Here is a 24,570-nt window from a genome sequence, read left to right as displayed (position 1 = left end):
TCTCCTCTTTAGAAACAGCACATTGTTCAGTTAGTTTTGCCTGCCAATCTTTGATTCCAATTTACCTGGGCCAGATCTGTTCTCACTCCATTGAAGCTGGCCCTCCCACAATTAATTATTTTTACTCTGGATTGCTTCTTGTCCTTTTCCTTAACCTTATGCTACTATGATTACTCTCCCCTAAATATTCCCCCACTGGCACTTGATTCATTTGACCCACTTCATTCCCAGAACCAGATTCAGAAATGCCTCCTTCCTTGTTAGACTGGAAACATACTGATGTAGAAAATTCTCCTGAACACACTCTGGAAACTCTTGCCCCTCTTTGCCCTTTACATTATTACTATCCCATTCTATATTAGAATAATTAAAGTCCCCATTATAACTACTCTATAATTCTTGCACCTCTCTGTAATTCCCTTGCAAATTCGTTCCTCAATATCTTTCCCAAAAATGGTGACCTATAGGATACTCCAAGCAATGTAATGGTACCTATATTGTTTCTTGGCCCCAACTAAATAGATTATGTCCTTGATCCATCTAGGACATCCTCTCTGTCCAGCACTATAGTGTTCTCCTTAATCAATACAGCTACCCCTCCTCCTTTCCCTCCTTCCTTATCTTTCCTGAACACCTTGTATCCAGGAATATTTAGCACCCAGTCCTGTCCTTTTTTGAGCTAGGTCTCCTTTATCACCACAACATCATATTCCCACGTTGCTATCTGCGCCTGCAGCTCACCAACTTTATTTACCATTCTCTGTGCATTCATATACATGCACAGTAAACTTAATTTAGACTTTATTACATTTCCTCTTACTCTGACTTCACTCAATGCCTTGCTATTTCCTACTCTAGTGCTATCTGTCTCTCCCAATTCTCTGTGCACCTTGGTTTTCCTCTCTAATATTACCCCCTGATTCCCACACCCCTGCCAAGTTAGTTTGAAACCTTTCCAAAGCATTAGCAAATCACCCAGAAGGACAATGTCCTGGCTCAGTTCAGGTGCAACCTGATTGAACTGATTCAATTTCCCCAGAACCAGTCCGAAAGTCCTAGGAATCTAAAGCCTCCCTCCTGCATCTTCTCTCCAGCCATGCGTTTATCTGCTCAATCCTCCTAAACCTAAACACAGTCGCACAGTAGAAATCAGTAGAAAGACTCAGGAAGTTGTCCAAAATGTATAAGGAGTGAAAAACAACAGTCTCTACATTTTCTTATGTGAGTAATTATTTTTAAGCTAATACATTTTAAATCAATTTATCACAATTAACCTATGTTCCTCAATAATTCATCTTCTGTATATAAGTTATGATTCATGGCAGTCTGAATTGTAATTAATCTGATTTTTGACTAGATTGTGGTAATTAATGTGACTTTGTTAGAGAACTTATTAATAAAAGTTAATTTGTTTCTAAAAATGGAATACTCACACGGATAAATGAATAAATGAATTTTCATGACTGGCAAATTGTCCTCAGAGCTATAAGTCATTTGGAACTGGCAATGAGTCATGTTTTGAGGAGGTACAACTAGCTATTCCTGTAAATATGGCATTTATCAGTTTTAAATAATGTGACAAGCACTTTCAGACTCAACTATTCCAAAGGTCTCCTTTCTTCCACCTTCCATAAACTTACGCTCATCGAACACTTGCTGCTTGCATCCTAACTCACACCAAATAACTCCATGGCCTCGCCCCTCCCTATCTCTGTAACCTCCTCTAGCTCTACACCCTCCAAGAACTCTGTGTTCCTCCAACTCTGGCCTCTCGTGCATCCTCCACTTCCTTCACCCTACCCTTTGCAGCTGTGCCTTCAGCTAGGTCCTAAGCTCTGGAGTTTCCTCCCTAAACCTCTCTCCCCTCTTTAAGACCTTCCTTAAAACCTGTCTCTTTGACCAAACTTCTTGTCACCTGTCCTAATGTCTACTTCTTTGACCCGGTGTCAATTTTTGACTGATTACGCTGATCAGGATTCTTGTACTAAAATCCCAGGAGTGGGCCTTTAATTCACAATCTTATGACTCAGCAGCATTAATGCTACCAACTAAATCACAGCTGGCACTATAGAATAAGAGCAGATACATAGATCACAAGAGATGCTAACTTTTTATAAAACATTGATATGTATACGCCTGGACTAGTGTCCATTTATACCCATTGTACTTACCAAAAGATATACATATAGCAGAAATGATTCAGAGGAAGACAATGGGGATGTTTTTGTGCTTCAGACCCTTGAGCTGTGGAGGAGTCTGAGCAAGATAAATGTATCCTCGCTGGAAAAAAAGATTAAGCAGGGAACACAGCCTGACTTGTTAAAATAACAGAAGGAATCGATAAGATGGATGAATTTTGTGCAGAATCAGGCTATGAGGAACATGCTTCCAAGCTGAAAAGAGCGCAAGCCGAGCCTGATTTCAAGGGCAACTTCTTCACAATTAAGAATTGTTCAGCTGGGGACCTGACTGTCACCCAGTGCACTGTGTGCAGAGTAATTCAGCTCATTCAAAAAGGAATTAAACAGAAACCCAGTTAAGCAGGGTCTAGGTGTAAGATGTGCAAGAGGTGTAGCAAGGCCTAAATAGTAAAGCATAGCTGCTGCATCAAATAAGCTTTACTTGCTCCTGCCATCTTGTGGTTTTAAGTCAATGCCTTCCATGCAGACAATATTGAAAACTGGTACATGCCTTCCTCACCTCAAATGTCCTCCTGGCCTCAGCCGTCTACAAGCTTCAGCCAAAGCACCACCACTCATGTTAAATCTCATACTTCCCTCACCATGCTCTAATAGGTTCCTGTGGCCAAGCAATTAAGTTCAAAATTTTGGGAACTACTTTCAAATTGCCCAGTAACCTCACCCCATTCACCCTTGATAATCTCCTCCTGCCTTATATCACAACAGGCATCCTCTGCTGCTTTGATACTGAGCTTTGCCTTGTCCTCTGTTATGTCTGGTTTACCATTGGTGGCTGCTCATTCAGCCATAGTGCTGTTGCCCTCGAGAACTCATTGGTGGAAGGCTTGAGAACCAGAGGGTATCAATTTTAGGTGATTGGCAAAAGAACCAGAGGCAACATGAGGAAAAGATTTTTACACAGAGAGTGATTCAGATCTGGAATGCATTGCCTGACAGTGTGGTGGAGACAGATTCAATCGTGGCTTTTAAAATGGAATTGAATAATTATTTGAAGTGAAAACATTTTGCAGGTCCACGAGGAAAAAGCAGGGGAATTCGACTAGCTGAGTTGCTCTCACAGAGAGCCAGACCTCCTTCTGTGCTGTAACACTTCTATGATTCTATGACTCTAAGTCCTGGTTCCCTCCTCCTTGCCGCCTCCCTCCATGTTTTCATGAAAATCCATCATTTCTACTGTGTTTTTGACCATTCCATTTTTCCATTTTCCTTTCCTGCTTGACATCTACTGTTTCATTACTTCTTTAAGCCAGACTGCTTTGAAATGTTTTCCTGCAGCTGAGGGGCATTTTAACCAGAGGGCTAGAGCACAAATTTGAGGAGCTGATAATAGCCCCAGTATTTATGAGGAGGTGGGCAGGGAGTAGAAGCATCCATCAGTGCTGGGATACCCGAAAATACAGGGAAAGCCAAAAGCTCGTCTGAATGTTTTTCCTCCTTTTCCCGCATGGCAGCTAGCCAGACTGAGGTTGTCTGGTTTGCTGGTGGTGGGTGGGAAAGCCTGATGTTCAAGACTGTAGCCAGAGACCGGAGAGGCGACAGGAAAGGAGAGATCAGGACTGCACCGATTGTTTGCAGGTTAGCTTGAGGGAAGCATTCCTGCCCTTCCTGACCCACAAGGAGTGCTGAAATGACATTTAACTGCCGCAGCTGTCAGTCTCATTTCCCTTCAGCTGCTGGTTTTCACGAGCTCTTGTAAACAGGCTCACAGCCATTAAATCCACATGGCTGCTGTATTCTGAGGCATGGAGCCTTGTTTAAATATTATAATTATTGACCCACCTCTTGAGAGCCGGTCATTTTCCCGACTTCCAAACTGTCCCAGTTAAACTGGAAATAAGCACATTCACGGTGGGTTGGGGTTAGGTTTCCCATTTCCCAGCCAATCTCACTGTTGCAAACTTGCTCTGAAATTTCCTGGATTTACAATTTGAATGCTGCTCTGCAATCAGAAGAGGTGCGGCCAATGTCCAAATCAGTTCTCGAGAGTTTTGTGATTCACTTCATCTATAAAGCCCCCAACTATAGTCCAAGTTATTCATCAGGCAGGATCTACCAAAGTCATTTTGTCCGTCCATTCCTGACTAAAACCAATGTGAAATAGAGGAATTCCCAGAATGTAAGATTTTAGTGAAACCATCCCTTTATTTTGTTTACATAAAAGCAAAATACTGCAGATGCTGGAAATCTGAAATAAAAACAAGAAATGCTGGAAATACTCCGCAGGTCTGGCAGCATCTGTGGAGAGAGAAGCAGAGTTAACATTTCAGGTCAGTAACCCTTCTTCAGAACTAGCAAATATTAGAAATGTAAAAGGTTATAAGCAAGTAAAACAGGGGTGGGGCAAGAGATAACAAAGGAGAAGGTGTAAATAGGACAAGGTCACAAAATAGCTGACCAGACGGTCGTGGAGCAAAGGCAAACAATATGGTAATAGTGTGTTGAAAGACATAGCATTAGTACAGATAGGGTGTTAACAGACTGAAAATTGAACAGCCACATGTACAAACATGAAAAAAACACTGGGTAAGCAAGCTGAACAAACTAAGATGAAATAAAATAAAATAAACACAAAAAAATTTTTTTTTTAAAGGAAAAAGAAAAAATAACTGAAAATAAAAGTAAAATGGAGCCTGTCTTGCTCTGAAATGATTGAACTCAATGTTCAGTCCGGCAGGCTGTAGTGTGCCTAATCGGTAAATGAGATGCTGTTCCTCGAGCTTGCGTTGATGTTCACTGGAACACTGCAGCAATCCCAGGACAGAGATGCGAGCATGAGAGCAGGGGGATTGTTTGCCTTTGCTCCACGACCTTCTGGTCAGCTATTCTGTGATCTTGTCCAATTTACACCTTCTCCTTTGTTATCTCATGCCCCACCCCCATTTTACTTGCTTATAACCTTTTACATTTCTAATATTTGCTAGTTCTGACCTGAAACGTTAACTCTGCTTCTCTCTCCACAGATGCTGCCAGACCTGCTGAGTATTTCCAGCATTTCTTGTTTTTATTACTTTTATTTTACTTACTGATCATGTCAAAGGGTTAGCTAAGTTTCAAACCAGCATGAACTGGCTGTATGAAATTTGTACTTCTGTTTTCCAAAACATTTACTTGTTAAATCTATTTTATGCAGATTTTTCTAGTACTTCTATTTATGATCGACATTGTCCATATTAAACTCTTTATTTATTCACTGTATTGTGTTGCTAAATATGCAAAGGCATCGCTACCTGCGCTGAGCTTTTAATTAACCTTAACTCTAGCCAATTCATAATAATGGAGGCAAGACAAAAATGCAACTGGTACATTTACAACACTGGGCGATGAGGGGTAGATTTCAATGTGTACGTGCTGTTGCGAATTGGCTTTTGCATTATCCTTTCACGCATAGCCGCAATACCTATTAGTCCTCAGTCCAATAGTCTGTCCTCACACACCTCTGTAGTTCAGCCTTGGACCATTGTTATTCAATGTGCATCTTTTAGGAGCACACGTGCATTTCTGGTAAGCCTCATACTTAAGCTAGGCTCCTTAGCTACTGCCGTGGAGAATTGTTAGAGTACGATTCAGGACAGAAAAGCCTTTAATCTGAATCAATGGGTTAAAAAGGAGCCGTCAGCTTAAAAAGAAGCTGCTTTGTTTCAACCAGCCGACGATCTTTTCAGTTCCGCAAACAAATCTTGGCAAACTTTTTTTGCATGGCTTGAAATGTTATATGGTCACAAGCTACATTTTAAATGCATTCATTAAATCAGACTACAATAATAAACTGCTGACTAATTTACCAAAGTAATGAAATCCCAATAAATCTCTCAGTTGGTAGTCAAAGTAATTTCCTGCACTTCAACTTCAAAACTCATAAAATGAACTGCAGATGGATCCTTTAAGTCCATAAATCAGGCCACTGCAGGGTCACCAGAGGTCACCAGCCCCATTAAGCGGAAGCAGCGATAGCAGTAGCACTAATTCAGGAAATTTGCAGTCGCCGTGATTTTAATGGGTAGTCACTGGGCTGAATTTTAACTTGCCAGGGTGGGTGGGTTTCTGTGTGGGTGGCAGGTTAAAACACCAGAGGCTGCCTGTTTGTCAGGAAGCCGACAGAAACCTACCAATTTCCACCTTCAACTGGAGTGCATTCGTTATAGTGCGTGGGAAACCATTGTGAGACAGACAGGCGTGTGTTAAACACTCATGAACTACAGTTGTAACTCAGGATTCTGTCTTTAACTCTGAGCTTTATGGGCTTCCTGGAACTTGCCAGGTTGAACAAGGTAAGGGGACATTGGGAGTTGATGGGGCTGTACGTGCAATTGACAGGCAAAAAAGCCTTGAAAAACTGAGAGACGATAGCTGCTTCCTTGCCAAAGTTAAAGGTTTTTGTTCACAGGGCTCGTTCTGAGAGTGTGCTTTCAGTACTCTGGAGGTAACTTCCAACACGTTTGAGGTCATTTCTTGCAGTTCCCTGCTGTCGGCCTTCACTGCAGCATGGGAGCTGCCTCTGCAGCTCTACCTAGGACCTCTAATGAGGAACAGAGTGAGCAGCATCAGCAATGCCACCAGCAGCAGGAGCACCAGCAGCATTCTCCTCAACCACATACCACTTCACAGTACTGAGGCACTGGGCACAGAGCTCCAGCTCGCAGGAGGCAATACCCCCAACACAGGGCAGAGGATTAACTTTCCAGACGTGACTGAACGACAGTGTCGCAGGGGGCTCAGACTTTCCTGTCAGGTTGTTGCTGATATTTGGGACCTCCTGGAAGAAGACCACTTGTCAAGTGGGCACACTCTGTCTGTGGCTGTCAAGGTCACCACAGCATTTAATTTCTCTGCCTCCTGCCCCTTCCAGGGGTTATTCATAGAATCTGACAATCTGCTGTCCACAAGTGAATCTCCCAGGTGACCGATGGGACGTGTTCCAGGGCTGGCACTTACTTGCACTTTGCCACTGATGAGGCCAGTCAGACTGAGAGGGCCCTTGGATTTGCTGCAATGTCTGGATTCCCACTGGTACTGAGAGTCGTAGATTGCAGACACGTGGCAATCAAGGAGCTCCCAGATCACCCAGCACTAATCATCAACTGAAAGGGTTTCCACTTTATCATGGATCTGCAATCACCAGACGACCATCATGCATATCTGTGCAAGGTTTCCATGAGCTGCCATGATGCCTTCAAATTGTGCTGTTCAAGTTTCCCGCAGAAATTCACGCCTCCAAGCATTGGATGACTCCTTCGAGACAAGTGCTGCAAGGGTTAAATTACGAGGAGAGATTACTCAAAGTAGGGTTGTATTCCCTGGAATTTAGGTTAAGGGTTGACTTAATCAAAGTTTCTAAGGTATTAAGGGGAAACAAATTAGTTAGATGGTCAGAAACTATTTCTGCTGGTTGGGAAGTCTAACATTAGGGGGTAAAGTCTAAAAATTAGAGCCAGACCTTTCAGGAGTGAAATTAGGAAACACTTCTGCACAAAAAGGGTGCTAGAAGTTTAGAACACCTCCACAATTGGCAGTTGAAGCTAGATCAATTGTTAAATTTGAAACTGAGATTAATAGATTTTTGTTAACCAAAGGGATTAAGGGATACGGGGCAAAGGCGGGTATATGGAGTTCGGTCGCAGATCAGTCATGATCTCATTGAATGGTGGAACAGGCTCAAGGGACTAAATGGCCAACTCCTGTTCCTATGTGTCTATGTTCCTATGAGTTGATGGAGGGTGTGCATGAGTCATGTAATGGTGCTTCTTCAGAGTGAGTGATCTTCTCTGAGGAGTCTTTGTCTTCCTCTGGTGGCAGCTACTCAGAGACACTTGTTGGACCTTTGGGAGATGAAAGACATGAATTAGAAATAACAAGATGAAAGGTTTCTAAGTCTTCATTGTGCAGACCATCGCATTTCAGTGGCTGGTGACATCAAGTCTATATGACTGAGTGTTGTATGCCTTGTGACTGTGATATATTTAATTCTGTCACCAGGTAGCTGGTAGAGCCGTATCTCTCCATTGCTAACAGCCAGGCACATGGTGACCCGGCGCATCTCCAGTGCCTCTTCCGCTGCTGTCAGGGAGGATATGAGTGGAAGGCCACCCCTAGTTCTCTGTCTCTCCATGCTGTTCTGTGCTGTCTTCTGCAAGGAGAGAAAGAAGAAACCTATGAATGTGGAATGTTTTCAGAGGATGGAAGGGCAATATTTCTGGAGGGTGACTGTGAGGGATGGATGTGAGATAGCAATAAGATGAGGGTAAGTGTCAGAGGTGGCTGGAAAGATGGGGATGTGAGAAGGTGCCTTGAGAGAGAGGGATGGGTTCACCTGTAAGGTGCGTTGATTTGAGGAGAAGACTGGGGAAGGCAGAATGAGTGGGTTTGCACTTGAATGTGGAATGCCACTTTCCTGCCCTGATCATGTCATTAAACGTCTTCTGGCACTTTATCCAGGCACCACTCTCCTGCTGCTGACCTCCTCGGCCACATCCAGTCATGTCTGCTTGTTCTCTGTATCTCCCTTCATCCTCACTTCCATGGGAACCTCTCTGCTGGCCCTTACAGCCCACAGCATAATGTGTAGCCTTTGCACTTGGACCCTCCATTTGTCCGACTGATGGCTCAGTTATGGCACTTCCAGAATGCGTCCATTCAGACCTTCGCAGGGTCCCTTCAAATAGTGGAGCTGAAGCAGTCTTCAGTGGGTTGTCATCACGCCTGCCTGCTCCAATTGGTTGGGAAACCCAGGGGTCAGTTGCAAATGCTGTGGCTGAGTTTAAAAAGACACAGATAAGTGCACTGCTGAAACTTTGAGTTCCTGACATACTGCTAGGCTTCCCCACTGCTAGTGGGTCAGAACGTCAGCCTTCTGTATCTATTGACACCATTGTATCAGCCAGCGGGTTGGAGGCAGGGCAGGACTAACAGCAAACTTGTCCATTTTACAGCAAACCAAGCCTATTTACTCAGCAATCAGCAAACAGAGTCTATTTAACTAGAAAGCAAAACTCATGATCGAAAGACTCCAATAAAAGCAGAGTGATTTCTCCAACAAAATTCAATCAGTGGAGGATGGTCACATTATACAAATAATGTGCAATTTTCAGATTGCAACTTAAAACACATTCATGGGGCAGAGAAGAGAGAATTGCACTCTGGATCAGACCTGTGCTACACGCTGGCAGTGCTTGATGCAGAGACCTGGGGTCGGGACCTGGTGTGGACACAATTTCAAAACCGCTGTCCAGGAGGTCGTCTTGGGATCCTGACGCCTCCGGATAGTTGTAATTTTCAAAAGCCCAGTAGGGGGAGGGAACAGGAAACCCAATCACCACCAATTAACGACCTCTTAAACTCCTTAAGGAGCTTGTTAAGGGGCCTGCCCGATGCAGAATGGGATTTCAGTGTAATGCTGGAACTGTATAAAACGCTGGTTAGGCCACAGCTGGAGTATTGCATACAGTTCTGGTCACCACATTGCTCTGGAGAGAGTACAAGGAAATTTATAAGAATGCTGCCAGGGCTTGAAAGTAGCAGCTATGAGGAAAGAGTGGATCGGGCTAGGGTTGTTTTCCTAGAACAGAGGAGGCTGAGGGGTGACTTAATAGAGGTGTTCAAAATTATGAGGGGCCTGGATGGAGCAGACAGGAAGGACCTGTTTCCCCTAGTGGAGAGGTCAATTACCAGGGGGCACAGATTTAAGGTGACTGGTAGAAGGATTAGAGGGGACATGAGGAAAACCTTTTTTACCCAGAGGGTGGTGGGTGTCTGGAATTCACTGCCAGGAATGGTGGTAGAGGCAGAAACCCTCAACTCATTTAAAAGGTACCTGGACCTGCACATGAAGTGCTGTAAACTGCAAGGCTATGGCCAGGTACTGGAAGGTGGGATTAGATTGGGCGGCTAGATTTTTCTGCCGCCGCAGACACAACGGGCTGAATGGCCTCCTTCTGTGCCGTAACTTTTCTATAGTTCTAACCCATTAGTGCACAGCTGCCGGGTTCACCGCAGGGCCAAATAAAGTTTATTTTTGTCTTGAAACCATTTTTTAGTGGACCTTCTTGTACCGGTGCTAATGCTGGACCTTAATTTGTCCTGCATGTCCCCTTTCATCCTCGTTGAAGCTGGTGGCCCTGTAAGGAACTGCACTCTTCCGCAAACATGGGGACTGACACCAGGCAGGCAGCTCCCGTCTCCTGGAGACGCTTTGTGCCACTAATCGGGCACCGAGCTCGCCTCCTGTTCAATTTGGACATTTACATTTTAAAATAGCTTCGGGAGAACGATGCAGCTGAGGAACAGGGTTGGGACCTGGAATTCATCCAATTTGGAAATCTGGCCCCTGGTGTGAAAAGTACTCAACTCCCCTGTACTGATGCCTCTCATCTTGATGGGATCAAAGTGAACTGCAAAATAAGGAACCATAGAAAATAAAATCAAAATTGCATTTACAAAAGGTTTTGATGATGCCACTGTGTACAAATCACACTGTCACCTATCCCCCTATTCCGAGCACCAAAAGGGGATTTTGTTACACAATAGCAAAGCTTCTTTATCTGTCTCGAGCTAGGTTGAAAAGAATAAGGAACGATTGGAAAAGGGATAACGCAGCTCAGAGCAAATGACTTACAGTTAATTTTCTAAAAACCTTAATTATGTTGCTGTGAAGTGAGGGTATCACAGAGCGATGGCAATTTATTATACAGACTGTCTTTGTATTCAATGTGAGGTGATAAAAGTGACTGGTCAAATGGTAGACTATCATCCTGCAATTGTTGATTAAAGTTAAATTCTTTATGCAGGTTCTGCTGTGACTGAATCGGGTGTTTTCTACTTTGTGTTGCTGTGTAGAGAAGCAAACTGATGCATAAAAACTCCAGCTCTGATTAACAGCTATCCTCGTACAATAGATTAGCATTATGAATGCATATTTTATACAGCAGTTAATGCTCCAGAGAGCTAGAACATTATTGTGAATATGAATTACCCAGTGTTATAACTGCGCATTATAAATTGCTTTCTTGTAAGTAAACATATCATAAGTCAGGGCTAATGGCACCATAAATGCTAAAACCATTTGATTTTTTTTTTAATTTTAATTTCAGGTCGACTGACTATGGAACGACATATGAAAAGCTCAATGACAAAGTGGGCCTCAAAACCGTGCTGAGTTACTTGTACGTCTGTCCGACCAACAAGAGGAAGGTAAAACAAATCATTCGCAAGCCACAGATGTTGTGCAGGGGAGGGAGGGCAACGGTCTGTCCTTAAATCAATATATGCATCCATATAAAATAGAGAATGCCCTTGACACTCAGAAGTAAAGTTGCTGTCATTAACTTGCAGCACTGGTTTCCAGGCAGAGCTACTGCTGTGTATTTTCTATACTGCCTGACTTATTAACAGCAACTGTCAAAGGAAGCAGCCTGGCCGCCCACCTTCTGTACAAAGTTGTCTGTAGTAGATCTATTTCTCTTCGTAAAAACATATGCCAGGTTATTACCTCTTTGAAGCACATTGTATTATTGCCTATAGTGGGTGGTATGACTTGATGAAATAGTGTATGGCAGTATTAATCTCTTTGTGTGCTACACTTCCAATACAGAGTGTGTTAAGATCTAAAGGACTATATACTTCCATGAAATGCAGTATGGCAGATAGAAATGTAACATAGCTTTGTGAAAAAGAGGTCGGAGCTTAAGCTCTGGGATAATTATGAATGCTTAATGCATTTGATCGAAGTTCCCATCTTTGCTGTTTTACATAGACGAGTGGATCAATGTCTTGGCTAAGTTAGCAGAAAGAATTTGAGGCCAATGTGCTAACAGTTTATGTAATCTCAATGGCCAGAGTGCTTTATTCTATAAGGTCAACACAGTGTCTGATTATAGAATAGACATACAAAGGTGGTACATGTCAGATATTGTGTATGATTATATATTAAATAAAGGAATATTGTGTATCTGTCAAATACAAAGTATAATTATACACAATACACAGGAGCGTTATATGCTTGGAAAAGACAGCATGATATTGTACAAAAGTGTTACATGACTGCAACTGTGAAATCCAGCTGTACACGGGTGTGGATACGTACAACACACTTTGCACTTCTCCTGGCCACTGCTGGGAAAATCAGCTGCTGGATGTTTCGCAGTGTGTTCCGGAATTCAGTAACAGCTGTAAATCACTAGAGCTTCATCTTATGGTCTATGAAACCAGTCAGACACTGGTGTGCATGTCAGTACGTATGAACGTGCATTTGCTGTTTAATTAGTGTCAGCGACATTCAGTGGTGGTTTTAGTTCATCTATAAAATGGGTCAAATCCTTCACTAAATTGGCAGAAAGATGAATTTGCGACAAATGTGCTAACTGATCCTGTAATCTCAATGGGCAGAGTGTGTTGGACAGAGGCTTCAAGCTGAATTTTAGCATGTGGGGAGGGGGTGGTGGGAAACAGGAGCCGGGGCTATTTCCAGATCCGGGCAACAGTCACTCTTTGGAAATTTGACTGGGGCAACCCCTTAATTGGCATGAAGACAGGTTCCCTGTCCAATTAAAGATGGTGGGTGGGCTCTTGAAGTTGGAGGACCAATCAGAGGCCTTCCAGCTTCACAGAAGCACCTGGCTGCAGTAAATGGTAAGTAACTGAGAGGGCGCTTCAACAGGAAGGTGCCCTCTCAGCCACTATTTAAAAAATTGAGTTAATATATAGCGAAAGCAGCCAGGCTACCACAGTGGGTTGGCAGTTAGGGGGAGCCCCTCTACAGGGTAGCATTTGGCTGCACCCCCACCCAGGCAGTCAGGCCTACCAGGAGCACTGGCACCCTGGTGTGCTGCTGGGTGCCCGCCTCCAGGCAGTTGAACTTCCCCCATTGCATCAGGAAACTGGAGGCTGACTAGAATGTCCCAGTCAGCCCCCTTAATCCTGAGTTAACCAGGCTCTCAACGAGCCTGTACACCTCGTGCAGCCTTGCTGGGACCCAAACCCGTGTCAGCAAAATGGCCAATTGAGAACTGGCATGCTGGCTGACCTTGTAATTTTGAGCCCCATTTACCTGCAAGCCTGACCTCGGCAGGGCCCGAAAATTCAGCCCTTTAAGTCAGAACCTTGTGGTTTCACAAACCACTACGGACTTGAGCACATAATCCAGGCTGACACTCCAGTGCAGTACTGAAGGAGTGCTGTATTGTTGAGGGTTGCCGTCTTTTGGAGGAGACATTAGACTGTGTGCTTGCATAGGTGCTTGTAAAAGATTCCACGGCACCTTTAGAAGAGTTCGCCCTCTGACTTGGCCAACATTCTTCCATCAAGTGACCATCATAATCAGATGAACTGGTCATTCATCTTACTGCTGTTTTGAAGGACCTTACTGTGTACAAATTGACTGGCTTGTGAGCTTGCATAGCAAACAAGAAGTATTTCATTGGCTGTGAACTGTCTTTAGATATTCCCCGGCCATGAAAGTGCAAGTTTCTTGTTCTTTCTGAAGGAGGTGCATTTGGAGTCCACTTTCAGATCTGTGAAATGGGAATTTCAGAAGGTCAGCTTGAATTAGGCTGAAGCTGGGGCCAAAGTGTTCCATCGTTGTGTAGTCCCAGAGTTTCTCCCTGCCATTGTTTCCCTTGTATTACTTTCCCTAAATAGTTTAACCCAATAGCACTGTGTTGAAATCAATATCTGTTGCTCTAATTGCAAATTGTGTTGGACAACACCAATCCTCCGATCCCCATTGATATACACCTTGCTAATCTCTTGTGCATTTCACACATATGAATGGTGTGTAAATAATGAGATATAGGATTTTGTAACTGAATTAATTGCAATTTCTTAATCAGCAGATTTTGCTGAAGCTCCAAATACAGCTAAGAGGCTAAAGACTGTGGTTTTAAACAGCTTAAAGGGCACAGTTTTTCCAAAGAAAGTAAGAGATTGTATTTATATAGCACCTTTCATTACCTCAGGGCATCCCAAAGCACTTTACAACTAATGAAATACTGCTTAATTCTGATCACTGTCATAAGGAAGGAAATTTTGCAGCAAAATCGCACACAGCAAGGGTCCCACAAACAGCAATGTGAAAATGACCAAATAATCTGTTATAGTGGTTGGTTGAGGGATAAATACTGATTAGAAAGCCAGGGAGAACGCCCCTGCTCTTCTTCAAAATAGTGCCATGGAATCTTTTGCATCCACCTGAGAGGGCAGAAGGGGCCTCAGTGTGATGTGTTAGCTGAAAGATGACAGGCTGGATTTTCGTGCCCCGCTGAAGCTAGGATCGAAGGCAGGCAGGGCCAAAAATTAGCCCTTATGGCCAGCGTGCCGGCTCTCCGGCTCCATCCTGCCATCAGGCCATTTTTGCAGAGCGGAGATTGGGGCTGGCAGCGTGGCGGGTAGCCAATCAGGCTCATTAAGGACCTAGTTGAGGCCAATTGGGATTCCCTCACCGGCGGAGGCCAGTTTATGTGCCTGGAGGTAGGTACCCAACGGCAGGCTGGGGTGCCAGTGCTCCAGGCAGACATAGAGACTCTCCTTGCCTGGCTGGATGCAGGAGCAGCCACATGGTGCTCAGCAGAGAGATTCCCCCCTCCCCCCTCCCACAGTGGGAGCTGTGGCTGCTGAATCTATTTTTTTAACTAAAGATTAGAAAAAAGTGGAGAGATTGAAGCACCATATTGAAGCACCCTCTCTCTTACTTACCTTCCATTTCAGCCTGCGGCTCCTCTCAAGCTGTAAGGCCTCTGATTGGTCCTCCACCTTTGAGAGCCCATCCACCATTATTAAATGGACAGGGAAGCTCTCGGTTTTGATATTTTAATCTGAACAATTTTTTAGGCAGAAGTGTTCCATTTCCACTACCCTTTTTGTGTAGAAGTACTTCCTGAGATCATCCCTGAATGGCCTAGTTCTAATTCTAAGAATATGTCCCCTTTTTCTGGATTACACCCTCTATCCACTCTATCAAATGCTTTAATCATCTTAGAAATCTCAATTAGATCACCCATCACCTTCTATAAGCAAGGGAATACAAGCATAGTTTATGCAGCCTGTTGTCATAATTTATGCCCTTCGGCCCTGGTATCATTCTGGTGAAACTGCACTGCACCCCTTCCAAAGCCAAAATATCTTTCCTGAGGTGCAGGGCTCAGAACTTTAAATAGAATCAAACCTGAGCTTTATATAATTGTAACATAACTTCCACCCTTTGCATTTCAGCCCCTTAAGATGAAGGGCACATTCCATTAACATTTGAATTTATTTTTGTATTCATCCACCGCTTTCTGTGCTTGAGCTTCTAAATCTCTCAGGTCCTTCAACAGTTTCTAGTTTTCCCTTTCTTACCTCCAAAATGGATGACCTCACACTTCCCCACATCAAGCTCCATCTGCCACAGTTTTGCCCATTCACTTAATCAATGTCGCTTTGCAACTTTCTACTCCCATCTACTTTATGTACAGTGCCACCTAACCTAATGTCATTTGCAAACACAGACATACAGCTCTCTATTCCTTTAGCTAAGTCATTTATAAATACAGTGAAAAGTTGAGGCCCCAGTACAGATCCCAAGGGACTGCTTCTCACATCCTATCAATTGGAGTACATACCATGTTAACGGCCAAATGAGGAGGGGGGGGGGGGTGGTCACAGTCACCTCTCTTGCCCTTCCTCTTATTTGACCGCAACAGCGTTTATTCCTTTAAAAAAAACAGTGGTTGTGCTTACCACCTCTGAGTGTTTTACTTTTTATCTTTACTGTGATCATGAAAGAACCAATCGGACAGGTTTTCTTGAGTTTAAACAAGAAAGAAGTCCGTTTATTATACTTAACAAGCTAAACCCAATTTAAAATAATAAAAACACTACACATTCACGCACACATTCACACGAGGATCACACACAAGCACATAGATTACAAAGTGGAAAGTAGGCTTTTTGGTTGGATAAAGGTCCAGAATAAATAAAAGTTAAATACACCGTCAGTGGGGTTGGATGATTTGGTGGTCTTCTGGCTGGAGTTGTATTCTTGAAGTCCTTGGCTGGTCAAAGTGGACTTCGTGGCTGACCCGCTTTGCTCAGGGTTTTCTTGAAGGCAGACTTGTAGGTGGTTCTCTTCCCCTGGTCTCTGGCTGTAGCAGTCTGTAGGCTTGGAGGATCCACAGTCGCAGACAGTTTTCAAACTTGATGTTTTCTGGAGAGAGAGAGACAGAGAGAGAGAGAGAAAGAAAGGGAGGCCCACAGCCTTCTCTGCTGCTGCAGTCTCAGTTACTGCTTGTCTCTTCTTTGTGTAACAAAACTCACAGTTTTACACGGCCTGGGGAGACCGTCACATGGTTGTCTCAATCCCCTTGGTTTTTAATAAGATACAAGGTTCAGAATTGGCTCCACAGGCCTCAGGGTGCCAATATTTACACTTGGTGGGTTTGCTCTTTCAAAGTCAACATGTCAGGATTGCCTTGACTGTTGTGCTAATGAAGCAATCTTAAGTAATTCAATTAATTAGAGCAAGCCATTGTTCTGGGTCCAGGCCTTCTCAGACTTCTTGTTGGGCCTTGGAATGTGCAAAGGTGTTTCAGATGCAAATTGCAGTGGCCATCTTGGCTGCCAGTTTTTTAAAAAGTTAACTGTAGGATTTTCTCCATTGAAAGTCTAATGTAAGTTTCAAACTGATTCATTCATATTTCTCATTTGGCATATAGTGTTTTCTTGATGCCCATTATCCCCACTCTCCTACTTCCTAACCAATTTCCTACCCATGTCAATAACTTTCTTCCAATTCCATGCGCTTCTCATTTTTGTTAATAGTCTGTCATGTGTAACCTTAACAAATGCCTTCTCCAAGTCCATATAAATACCATCCATTGACACTCCGTCATCTACCACGTTAGTTACATTCTCAAAAAAGGTTCCTTACACATGACTAGATAAGGGTTGGAAATGTCACCTTGCATTGGAAAATTGCCAATGTCTTACCATTTTTTAAGGCTAAGAGAGATAATTTAGGAGCTTATAGGCCTATACACATGACTCAACTTTTACAAATTCATACTGGCTCTCTATGATCAGTTCATACTTATCCATGTGTCCCTAATAACAGATCCTAGTAGCTTCCCCACAACAGACATTGGACTTATAGGCCTATAAGCTCCTAAATTATCTCTCTTAGCCTTAAAAAATGGTAAGACATTGGCAATTTTCCAATGCAAGGTGACATTTCCAACCCTTTGTTAGTGGTACCCTTTGAACACGATAGGAGGTGCAGAACAGTAGCTGGCAGTGGGTGTGGGCGGGCTGAGGGGCAGGGAGGGTAGGTAACTGAGTTTTATATCAATCCCAATGTGACTAGATAAGAAAAAGGGGGGGAAGGCGAGTGAAAAAGCTGCAGAAGAAAGACCTACAGAGCTCACTGTACATGTTTTCTGTTTCCGTAATTTATATTTGTGCATGGCTGTGGAAGTTGTTGCCTTAAGAGTGATGTGTGATGTCCCTTTAAGATCTCAGTATGCTAATGAGCTAAGTACCAAGATGTAGTCATGTGACTTGAAGCCAGCATCGGTCTGCAACTGTAACACCCAGAAGAAGGTTCTGTAAACAGTTTGCTCTGTACTGTATATAATAGTTTAGTTGTTAATAAACCTGTTAGAGATCTTCAATGAATTGGACTCCAAGCATCTCACTTATGTTGCATCAGACAACATAAAGAACACATTACGCACTATGATTCTTTTTGTTACTTCTGTAATGTAACAATCCAGGAGACTGTTTCCCTATCCAAACAGCGATGTATAACATCTCTAAGTAAATCCGGGAGATTTGTATGATAATGATTCTGATTATTATATCATGCGCCTGGTCTCACTTGGAAAATAGTCCTGTATTTCAATCTTCCTTCCAATGGGTTAAGGAATGAAATTTCAGAGGAAAATACCTTAGGGAGTAGTTTACATGCTCTGAAAATTCTAACTTGGCTCCTTGAGTTCTGAAAACAAGCATCAAGTTGCTGTTGCCATAATCCTCCTCTTTGACTGTACACTACACAGAGTTATGTTGCCTTGATAACATTTTAAACATGTGCATAATTTATGGCAAACATTACATTTTTCAAAAATTCGCCTTGAACTTATTACAATTCGGCTGCATAATGCATACTAGAATAATGAATGTCTAAGCAAAATATGCCATCACACTGAAATGGTCTGGAATGGAAGCTATTCTTTGTATCATCATCGAATCAAAGGATCTTACAGCACAGAAGGAGGCCATTTGGTCAATCATGTCTGTGCTAGTTCTTTGAAAGAGCTATCCAATTAGTCCCATGACCCTACTCTTTCCCCATAGCCCTTACATTATTTTCCCTTCAAGTATTTATCCAATTATCTTTTGGAAGTTGCTGTTGTACCTGCTTCCACCACCCTCAGAGGCAGTGCATTTCAGATCATAACAACTCACTGTGGAATCTTTCCTTTCCTCATGCCGGCTCTGGTTATTTTGTGAATCATCTTAAGATCTCTGTCCTCCTATGACAGGCCTTTCTGTCACTGGAAACAATTTCTCCTTATTTTACTCCATCAAAATCCCTTATAGTTTTGAACAGCTCTATTAAATCCCCTCTGCTCTAAGGAGAACAACCCCAGCTTCTCCAGTCTATCCACATAACTGAAGTTCCTCATCCCTGGTACCATCCTAGCAAATCACTTCTGAACTCTCTCGAGGCTTTGACATGCTTCCTAAAGTGTGGTGCCCAGAATTGAACATAATGCCTAGGGCTTAACCAATGTTTTATAAAGGTTTCACATAACCTCCTTGCTTTTGTACACTATGCCTCTATTAATAAAGCCAAGGATTCATATGCTTTTTTTATAAAAACAGTCTTCTCAGCTTCAAGGATGTGTGTACATGTCCCTGCACCCACTTTAAAATTGTACCATTTTGTTTATATCACCTCTAGTCATTCTAGTCACTCATACTTCTCTGTGTAAAATTTCATCTGTCATGTGTCTGCCCATTTCACCAGTCTATGTCCTTCTGAAATCTGTTACTACTCTCTTATTGTTTACTACATTTCCAAGTTTTGTGTCACCTGCAAACTTTGAAATTATGCCCTGTATAGCCAAGTCCAAGTCATTAATATGTATCAACTAGAGCAGTGATCTTAATAGGTCCCCTTCTGGAGAGTACAGAACTCGGGGCCATAGTCTCAGAATAGGACAATCGGGGTTTTGAATACAAAAACAAGGAAGTCGTACTAAACCTTTACAAATGGGATAAATGGCCTCCTTCTGTGCCATAAACTTTTCTATGTTTCTATGTAAATAGCTTGTTAGGCCTCAGCTGGAATACTGTGTACACTTCTGGGCAGCACACTTTAGGAGGCATGTTAAGACCTTGGACAGGATGCAGAGGGGGTTTACCTGGATGATACTCTGTCACAGTACTGAAAGAGCTCTTATTAAAGTCAGTAATGACCTTCCATTTGATTACGACCATGATAAACTATCCTGCCTCATCCTGCTCAACCTAACTGCAGTCTTTGACGTGACTGAGCACACTGTCCTCTTCCAAAACCTGTCCTCCATCATCCGGCTGGCTGGAAATGCCCTTGCCTGGTTCCATTCTTATTTGTCTAGTCATTGTGAGAGAATCACCTGCAATGGCTTCTCTCCCTGCTCCTGAACCATCACCTTTAGAGTCCCTAAGGATAATCATTGGCCCCCTCCTTTTTCCCATCTAAATGCTGCTCGTCAGTGGCATCATCCAAAAACACATCCATATGTATACTGATCATCGCCTGCTTAACCTCACCACCATCTCTCTCGACTCCTCCACTGTCTCTAAATTGCCAGACAGCTTGTCAAATATCCAGTCCAGGATGAGCAGAAATCTCCTGCAACTCAATGCTGGGAAAATGGAAGCCATTACCTTCATTTCCTGCCACCAACTCCAATCTGTATGAGGGTGAATCAGACTGTTCACAACCTTAATGTCATATTTGACTATGAGGTGAGATTCTAACCTCATTCCTGTTCCATCACCAGGGCGGCCTACTTCTACCTCCGTAATATCGCCCGCGTCTACCCTTGCCGCGGCTCAACTGCTGCTGAAACCCTTAATCCTGACTTTGTTACCTCTCGCATTTATTATTTCCTCCTGGCCTTCCATCTTCCATCTTCAGTAAACATAAGCTTATCTAAAACTCTGCTGTCAGTATTGTAGCTCAAATCAGTTCCCGTTCATCCATCAGCCCTGTGTTTGCTGACTTACATTGGCTCCTGGTTGAGCAACACCTCGATTTTAAAATTCTCATCCTTGTTTTCAAATCATTCCATGGCCTCGCCCCTCCCTTTCTGTGTAACCTCCTCCAGCCTTACAACCTCCGCGATATCTACAATTCTGGCCTCTGACGCATCCCTGATTTGAATTGCTCCACCATTGTTGGCCGTGCCTTCAGTTGCCTAGGCCCAAGCTCTAGAAGTTCCTTCCTAAACCTCTCTGCCTCTCTATCTCTCTTTCCTCCTTGAAGATACTTCTTAAAACCTACCTTTTTGACCAAGCTTTTGATCATCTGACCTCACAGCTCCCTATGTGGGTTCTGAATCAAATGTAATTTGATAATGCTCCTGCAAAGCACATTGGGATGTTACTCTGTTAAAGGCACTATAAAAACGAAAGTTTCTGTTGTTGTTATCTGGAGAGATTGGAGAAGCTGGGATTGTTCTCCTTAGAGCAGAGAAGGTTAAGGAGAGACCTAATAGAGGTCTTCAAAATTATGAGGGGTTTTGATAGAGCAAGTAGGGAGAAACTGTTTCCTCTGGCAAATGGGTTGGTAACCAGAGGTTACCAGAGGCAAATAAATTAGGGGGAAATGAGGAGACGTTTTTCCTGCCGAGGGTTGTTAAGATCTAGCATGCACTATCTGAAAGTATGGTGGAATCAGACACCTTCGGCACTTTCAAAAGTCAATGGGACACGCACTTGAAGAGGACTAATTTGCAGGGTTGTGGAGAAAAAGCTGGGCTAAAATTGGACAGCTCTTTCAAAGAGCTGGCACTGACATAATGGGCTGAATGGCCTCCTTCTGTGGTGTGATATTTTGTAATTATATCACAAGTTGCCTTAAACAACTCTGTGCTGGTCTGCATGAAATTTCTCCTGCTAATTTTTTTAAATCTAATTTCCAGTTTTCTTCTCTTAATCTTCCCCTCCTGAAGGTGGTGATTCATGCTGGAGTAATGCCAGAATACAGTTACCTGTGGCTTGTCAAAGTGTCCATCCTTTATCCTTGATCTGAATAAGCCTAATTAACCATTGAAACCCAGTCTGATCCTGTCCTACTTTCAGTAGCGATCATGAAAGATGCTGTATTAATGCAATAAAAACAAGAAATGCTGGAACCACTCAGCAGGTCTGGCAGCATCTGTGGAAAGAGAAGCAGAGTTAACGTTTCGGGTCAGTGACCCTTCATCGGAACTGACAAATATTAGAAAAGTCTTAATGCAAGTTCATTCTTTCTGATTCTCCGCTGTCTCTTGCTCCACTCACTCCTGCATTGACAAAACTCATCAACCTGACCACTGAGACTAGTATTCACTGACTGACACATGATACATGTGACAGTACTTCATGGTGATACTGAAAAGCAGATTCTGGAAGAGTCCTGTGCTGCCATATCACAGGGCAACCCCCAATGCAGAGCAAGAACAGCTACCTTTATATGGTGCCTTTCATCTGGTCAGACATCTCAAGGAAGTTCAGAGAAGTGAGTACCAAATGAGCCACATAAGGAGATATTAGAACAACGGCAGTTTCGAAGGAGCGTCTTAAAGGAGGAGAGAAAGAAAAAGAGGTAGAGTGGGAATTCCAGAGCTTAGGCCCTAGGCAGCTGAATGGCGGAGTGATGATGTTCAGGGATAATCAGTGTCCCCTGTAACATTATGTTGCAAAAAAAAAACTTTCAACTCATTGGGCTGAATTTAATGGGCCTCCAAGACACGAGTTCGGAGGCAGGGAGGGATCCATAGAATTATGGCAGGAGACAGGGGTGTGGAGAGCCTGTCACCTTCCCGTCGCATTGGAATTTAGTTGGGGCAGAATAGGCTGATGATGGCCTTCCCTCCCAGAGGCCAATTGAAGCCTTTAAGTGACCTATTACCAGCCGCTTAAGGGCCTGTTCCTGCCGCCGCTGGGATTTAACTAACAGTGGGGAGGTTGCCCAGTAAAGTGAGACGACCACTCTGCGGGCCTGGGGGGAGGGGAGCCCTCCTCCATGGACAATCTGTGGCCCATGGACAGCCCCAGCCAGGAAACACTCCACCTCCGTGAAACCCTCCCTCCCCCTGCACTAAACGCCCACCCTCACCGGAGCCTGCCAGTCTGGCCCCGGTGACCCTGCCTCAATTACCTTGAGTCCAGGCTCCAGCACTGGGCCTGGGTCCAAGACCTCTTGTCGTGGTAGCAGTGGCCACTGCTCCCGGTGGCGCTGCCAATACTACTGAGCTGCTGGCCTTCTGATTGGCTGACAGCTCTTGGAGGCGGGATTCCTATCTTTAAAGGAATGCGGATCCTGGCACTGGGTGTTTAAGTGCCAGAGTGCCATTAAATCACGACGGAGGTGGGGGTGGGGGGGTGGGGCTCTGAAAGGCCGAGGCGGGGTTCTCCTCGCCTTTTGGCCTGGTGTCGGGAGCCCGGCCTGCACGACAAAATCCAGCCCATTGTGTGCAGGAGAACTGCAAGTTATATATTACCTCATGGTGACGTTCCTGTCAACTTTTCCATTATAAATTTCTGTGTCCACATTTATAATGGAACTACTTATGTAAACATGTCATGCTGTAATTACACTGTCCTGCCAATGGAGGAGTTGCAGAGCCACCAGATGGCAAATTTGCATTGGCAGTTTCTATTATAATTGTGGGCATAGGAATTTCTAATAGAAATTTAAAAATGAAAGAATATACAACTTTGAAATAGGGGCTGCATGCTCTGGTCCAATTAGCACCCTGCTCTCAAATCTCCAATCTTAAACTTCACCTGAAAGTCACACTTGGCTTTGGACTCCTCATGTGCAACACTCCAATGATTGACCAGGTAATTAACACTTTCGCTATGCCCAATGTACTCTTCAGATACACAAAGTAATGACTCATTCAACATAACACACAGCGGGCTCCAGTAATATGCAATTCCCTGCAATAAATCCCAATGAGGCCTTTAAGCAATCGCGGGAAACTGCGCACCTGTGGAATCCAAAGCTCATCTTACCAGTCGGTGTGCAAAAAATACAAGAGGAGACCATTCGGCCCATTGATCCGTTGTCAGCTCTTTGAAAGAGCTGTCCAATTAGTCCCACTCCCCTGCTCTTTCCCTGCAACCCTGAAATTTCTTTTGTTTATAAGTATGTATCCAATTCCCATTTGCGGGTTACTATTGAAAATGAATTCCAGGTTTTCTCTCTCCAACTTGCATCCAATTCCTTCATAACTCACTGCGCAGCCCTTGAGAGGTAAGAGTTGGCTGTCCTCATAACTCAACTCACTGCCTCGATAGCTTTGATGTCTAGTTGGAGGATAGAAGACTGTAATTTATTTCAAAAGGCTATTTAAATGTCAGAAATTCCAATGGGTTTAATAAAAGGAAAGCAAAAAGAAGCCAGTTGGGTCAATGTATGGAGGTGCATTATAATTATGTACATGTAGGTGGAGTGGTATATTGAGCATCATAGTTCTTGGGATACAGACTTCACCCTTACAAGGCTGACCGTAAAATCCCAATGTCTACCAGGAGCCAGCAAATCCGGGTCCTAGTTTATTTCTGAGTTGTTCTTCCAGATTTTCACTGCAGTTACAATGAGATTCCACCAGAATGGCCACATAAATTTAGCTCTAACACTAGGGGTTGTGAATACCAAATCCTTCCGTGTTCACTCACTCTCCAACAGGAGTCCCTTGACAATGATCAGAACCAGCATTACTTGACTCCACGTTAATTAAAAGCCAAGCAAACATAAGAAATAGAAGCCAGAAGTAGGCCATTCAGCCCCTCGAGCCTGTTCTGCCATTCAATAAGATCGTGGCTGATCTTCCACTTCACTTTCCCACCATATCGCCTAAAGTAAAGAAAATGGAATCTGCAGAGAAACAGACAAGAAGTTTAGATTTGCATGTAAATTAGCTCAAAGTTCTAGAGAAAGGATGATTGAAAGTAGAGTTTTAGCTTTGTTGCTGAATTGTCTGAACCTCTGCCAAGCATCAGAAAATATGAAGCGAAGCGACAAAGGAAAAAGTCAGTAAAACTCTCCCCTTAAAAGCAGTAATCGAGATGAAAGTGCAAAATATTTTATTGATGGCACAAAGAATTGAGTGACTGAAGGTGGCACACTGTGAGCACTGGATAC

At 43.5% G+C, this 24,570-nt stretch overlaps 1 protein-coding gene across 1 annotated transcript in view; it reads left to right on the top strand.

The window, feature by feature from the left end:
* Window positions 1–24,570, top strand: part of LOC137380971 (VPS10 domain-containing receptor SorCS1-like) — a 1,096,116-nt gene that overhangs the window by 600,291 nt on the left and 471,255 nt on the right. The window contains exon 3 of the mRNA XM_068053386.1: window positions 11,285–11,384. Within this exon, the coding sequence (XP_067909487.1) occupies window positions 11,285–11,384 (100 nt within the window). The remainder of the gene's footprint in view (window positions 1–11,284; window positions 11,385–24,570) is intronic.

Source organism: Heterodontus francisci, chromosome 20 (genome assembly GCF_036365525.1).
Source record: "Heterodontus francisci isolate sHetFra1 chromosome 20, sHetFra1.hap1, whole genome shotgun sequence".
In the NCBI taxonomy this organism is placed as follows: Eukaryota; Metazoa; Chordata; class Chondrichthyes; order Heterodontiformes; family Heterodontidae; genus Heterodontus; species Heterodontus francisci.
Note: the sequence above shows the minus strand (reverse complement) of the source record. Positions and strands in the feature narration are given on the sequence as shown.